General features: G+C 51.6%; 1 protein-coding gene across 4 annotated transcripts in view; it reads right to left on the bottom strand.

Moving 5' to 3' along the window:
* Positions 1 to 2102, bottom strand: part of PWP2 (PWP2 small subunit processome component) — a 16511-nt gene extending 14409 nt beyond the window's left edge. Inside the window, exons 1-2 of one of the 4 annotated variants that reach the window (XM_019625050.1) lie at positions 2070 to 2102; positions 389 to 501 (exon numbers count right to left, since the gene is read on the bottom strand). In XM_019625050.1, the coding sequence (XP_019480595.1) occupies positions 389 to 446 (58 nt within the window). In that variant the 5' untranslated portion in view covers positions 447 to 501; positions 2070 to 2102. Of the gene's footprint in view, positions 1 to 388; positions 502 to 769; positions 1842 to 2069 lie in introns of those variants that run through there. The other 3 variants (XM_019625049.1, XM_019625047.1, XM_019625051.1) reach the window with 3 other exon arrangements.
* Positions 2103 to 4933: the final 2831 nt, after the last annotated feature.

Raw genomic sequence — 4933 nt, 5'->3', positions numbered from 1 at the left:
AAAAAAAAAAAAAGAAAAGAAAGGGATGCAGCCACATGCTGGTTCGGGGACCGAGCAAGCAGGCTGTGTGTGGTGAACGCTGTGCTGAGAGCAGGACTCCAGAGTGGCTTCCACGCCCCCAGTGCCTGCTGCACAAGCAGCCGACACGCGACTTCTGCTTGAAGGTAACAGCGACCTAGACTCTTGGGGTTTAGCTGAGGAACTGGAACGAAGAGACTGGGACTCCAGGCCAGGTCCACTACTGACCGTCCAGTCTACACAATCCCGTGGCCCCTCGGTGGCCTTAATTAACGGGGGAACTATGAAGAGGAAGCTGAGGAAAACGCCATCGCTTTTTACGTGCAAACTATGACGACTACTACTGCGAACATCATTTTAGCGTACTTACTTTTTAAGGTCAAATACGGTGACTCTATTTCCCACGGGACTGATAACTGAATTTCCATCACATGTAAAATTTAAGTTTCCACACCGATAGACTGTCCCCAGCAAATTTGAAAACTAGAAAGAAAACACAGAGAGTCTCAACTCCAAACAAGGGCTGAGGGCGGCGTCTGGTCAAGGAGCAAGTGCCATGCCCCCCAGGCCCGACCATCCCCTGCGACACTTCCTGGGCACCTACGCGCCGGGCCTGAGCGAGAGAGAGGAAGGAGGGGTGAGACCAACCCCCAGGCCCCGAGCCCCCACCGAGGTGAGTTAGGGGCACCACGCGTGTCGGGGAAACCTCCACAGGCAGATGTCTGCCAGGTGGAGGGGAGCCCGGACCCACGTTTCGGGAAGAGAGAAGCCGCCCCAAGGGAGCCCTGCTGCAGGTGCATGTGGGGCGCAAGGCTTCCCAACGGCCGCCTGCCGGCGTCCCGGCATTCACGCCTTCGCTGACGGTCATCAAACGTGAGGCTCCCCGGTGCAGCTCTGCGGGCAGGTCTCCGCCCTCAGCGCCCGCACAGCCTGGGCCCAGCAGGCAGGGCGGCGGAGAGACACGGCGCGTGCAGCTCGGGGGACACAACCCCAGCGGCAGGACGGACGGAGGGGGCATCTCAGACGCCGGGCAGGGAAAGGCCCCCGGAGCCGGAGCCGGAGGAGGAGCCAGTGGCCGGCATCCGGAGCCGCAGGCCGGCAAGGGCCCAAGAGGATCAGGGAGGCCACGGCGGGAGCTTGGTCGGCCGACGAGGTTTTAAGCGGAGACGGGGGTGATCCCACTCCCACGCCTACGAGCACGAGGCCAGAGGAGAAGGGGCCGGCGAGGCTTCTGCGCAGGTCCGCACGGAAGGGGAGGCGGTCCCTCCAGGCCGGAGAGGGCGGGTGGCCGGCAGCCACGGAGCCCCGGGGCTGGGTCACGGTGACCGGCGAGCGCGAGGCAGGACAAGAGCCTCGAGGTCTGGGCGGCTGGACTAAAGGCCACTCGTGCAAACGCCGACGTCCAGCTCGGCTTCCACAGGCGAGCCTAACAGGACGCCGCACCCAAGGCTCGCCAACGGCAACGAACCGCGCCACGACCCTAAGGCACAGCTTGGGGACGGCTCCCGCCTCTTTACTTGTCACAAATAAGAATAGAGCCTTTTTCCTCCCACGAGACTCGCGCGGCTGCGGCTCGGCCACTCCAGGCCGTGGGCCCGCTGCGCTCGGCTGCAGGCGAGCCCTCTGCGGGGCGTGCAGGGCTCCGCCCGGGGCAGCGCGGGCGTGGGATGCGGCCGCTGGGGGCCCGCACGGGGCTGGGGCTGACCGGGGAGAGGGACGCGGCCCTTCGAGGGCTCGGACCAGCAAGTCAAGGCCGCGCCGGCCTCGGGCGGCCCAGGCCAGCCGGCGGCCGCTCTCAGCGACCCTGGGCCGCGGGGAGGTCGGCGGGCTCGGCACCCGCCCCCGCTCGCTGCGCCCGCACACCTCCCGCGTCTCCGAGCCGCTGGAGTTCAGCCCCGGGCTGGCCTCCCCGTCCGCCCCCCGCCGCCGCCTGCGGGCCCGCGCCCGCGAGGGTTACGCCGTGAGGACGGTGCTGCCGGACGCCCAGCCCACCCAGGCCCCGTTCGCTGGCCCCCCGGCCCATCCGGACCCCGGTGGCTGAGGGCGCTCACCCGGTACGCGAACTTCATCGCGGCGGCGGCGGGGACTAGGCCCCGCCCCCGCCCCTCCGCAGAGCCTGAGCCCCACGCCCCCGCCCTGCCCCGCCCCGAGGCGGAGCCTGAGCCACGGGCCCCACCCCCACGCTGTCCCGGAGCTGCGCACCTGCGCGGGGACCTGGGACCATTCTGGGAAGGCTCTGGTCTTCACCGGCCCAGGGTTGGGCCGACCGGCCAGAACCGTTCACGCACTAAGGAGGGTGAGAAGCACCGATCCCGGGGAGAAAATGAGAAAATTCTTTAACTCTACACACTCAATTTTCACCCCCCCAGCAAAAAAACAAAGTTCAAATCAGCAGTTTCTTCTTAAAATGTGTATTTTCAGAATTATAATGCTTCCATTTTAAACAATCTTAATACAATGCTTTTAGTCTAACAATATATTACAGAATGTGAAAAATGACTTTTATACTAAACCATGAAAATGGAAACCTGCAGCGTCAGTCACCAACTTGTCACCTTTTCCAGTCACAGAATATCAGCAAATTTGTATTGTCTTATAGCCTGACATATAGGATTAAGAAATTCAGAGAAAGGGGCATTTTTGTGAAAAATCTAATTTTAAAATCATGTAGGATTATTTTAAAGATCACAGTTGACAGTAAAACATTTACATCAGCCTAGTTTGTTCTTTTATATAAAGGAGTATATGTTTCCATTTTATATACACACCTGGAGTGTTTAATTTCACTTTAATAATTCAATTTTATTTCAACACTCGAGAAAAACTGAACAGAAGCCTGCGTGTACCTTCTCTAGACTTACTGATGCAGGAGTCCAATGCAGAACGCCTGTGCTGACAATGGAACTGCGGGTAGAAGTCATTTTCAGATTAAACACAACAATTTTCACATTAGAATCAGCAGTTATAATTTTTCCAATCATAGGACACCCCATGAAATTCACCAAAATTATAACTTATTTTTTTTTCCGTTTGTTAGCATTTACATGTTCCACACATATTTGTGAAATGGCTGCATATTCTGGTTTTTAGACGCACACTCAATATCTGGCTTCACAATTATTTAACAGCTGCTACATTTTATCAACAAAACCAGCTTGTCTCAAATGCATAAGCCTTATTTTAAACACAACAAAAATCCAATCACAGCCTTTTAGTTGAAAACAACAAAGGATTTCAAGTTTTAGGTGGCATTCTTATTTTGTGTAAAAAAAAACAAACAAAAAAACCCCAGACACTCAGATAACTTATATTGCAGATCTTTTGGGTAATTGGAGGAAAAAAATAAACCTGGGATAAATTTGATTTCATTCAATTTCTGGACAAGAAGAAACCACCATAAACATTTTGGATTTTCCCCTTCATTTCCCCCCCCCCTCTAAATATAAATGTAATTAGAGAATTTCATCCTGGGATTAGAACACAAAAATCAAACAGAAATAAGGTAACTATTGAATCACATCCTCCTTTCCAGAAAAAGAGGGAAAGCCACATCACAGGCAGGGAGGGTCTGTGCCCTTGGCTCCGAGACTGACCACATGGATTAGAGGCATTTCTGACAGAAATCTCCAAGATCTCTTCCTCACTGGGCTTGGCAGATCTGTGGGCCAATCATCAATTTTTACAATAAAACCAATTCATTTTAGAAACCCTAAACTATCATTAGATTCTGAAGTTCTATTTTGCCTCCCTAGTTGACCAAGTTTATTAGTTTTAAATTGCTCATAAAGAAGATAAATTTCTGGAAAGTTTAATTAAACACACAAATGTTTATCTTCTTCCCACAATTCTCCAATTTCTAGAAATGAAAAGGAAGGACGGGGTAGGGGAGCGCAATCACACCCCTTTATTTGCTGGATGAGTTGAAGAGCCCCGACTGCTCTGCTGTGTACGTGCTGGTCTCACCACCCCACCCACCTCCCTCTAGCAGGTGACAGTCCGGGACCACTAGCAGCTGCAAGGATCCCCCTTTTTCTCTAAGGCTCACGCATTTGAGGTTACCCATGAGGCCCCACCCTCACTTGCATTAACCTGGTCAAGTTCAATTCCAATCACACTTTTCCAGTGAATTAAGAGTTCTCAGTTTCGTATGTACAAAAAGACATCGCTTTGGAGAGCTGGAAAAGGTTTAATACATACAACGCTTATTTACAAGCTGTGACTTTCACACACCAATAAAAACAAACACATTTATTTTGTCCTTGATTTTTGGTGCAACTTATACATAAACATTACATCTGTTAGTTTGTAATTTTTAAAATAATAAATCAACCATATGTACAATTAAATTTACAACTGAAAGCAAATTAATCCATTGGTATGGTATGACTGCAATTTAGTGGACCAGCAGGTACTATTCCAAGACTCGCGTCCCTCCTACAACCAGACTAGAAATACAGAGAGGACCCTTCTAATCTTCACTTCAATGGAACCTCTTAATTTCTAAGATTTAAGGTGCAAAAGAAAAATACTGATTATAGTTACAATTACATGTAAAGGCTTTAAGTTTAAAGGTGAGAGAAAACAAAACATATTAACCCTCACATATATGATAATTAAAATAAATATATATTTAATTTCAAGTGCATATGATAATCAACATTAAGAGGGAAAAAGGGTTCCAGAAACATTCATTCCTAAACTGCCCCAATACGGGCTGTCCCCCTGTGCCCTGCTCTAGTCCTTAAAGTACCTTTGAAATGGCTCTGTCTAATGGCTGCTCAAGGCCCGCCCCTGTGACATCCCAAGGCACAGAAGGGGTTGTTCCCGCCCCACCCCGCCTCTCAGCCCCACCCACCTGCCCTAAAAGGCTGTTATTCTAGAAAAGCACAACTAGATAAGGGGGGGAGGGGGAAGT

The sequence above is a fragment of the Hipposideros armiger genome, unplaced genomic scaffold (genome assembly GCF_001890085.2).
Source record: "Hipposideros armiger isolate ML-2016 unplaced genomic scaffold, ASM189008v1 scaffold_612, whole genome shotgun sequence".
NCBI classification, from domain to species: Eukaryota; Metazoa; Chordata; class Mammalia; order Chiroptera; family Hipposideridae; genus Hipposideros; species Hipposideros armiger.
Note: the sequence above shows the minus strand (reverse complement) of the source record. Positions and strands in the feature narration are given on the sequence as shown.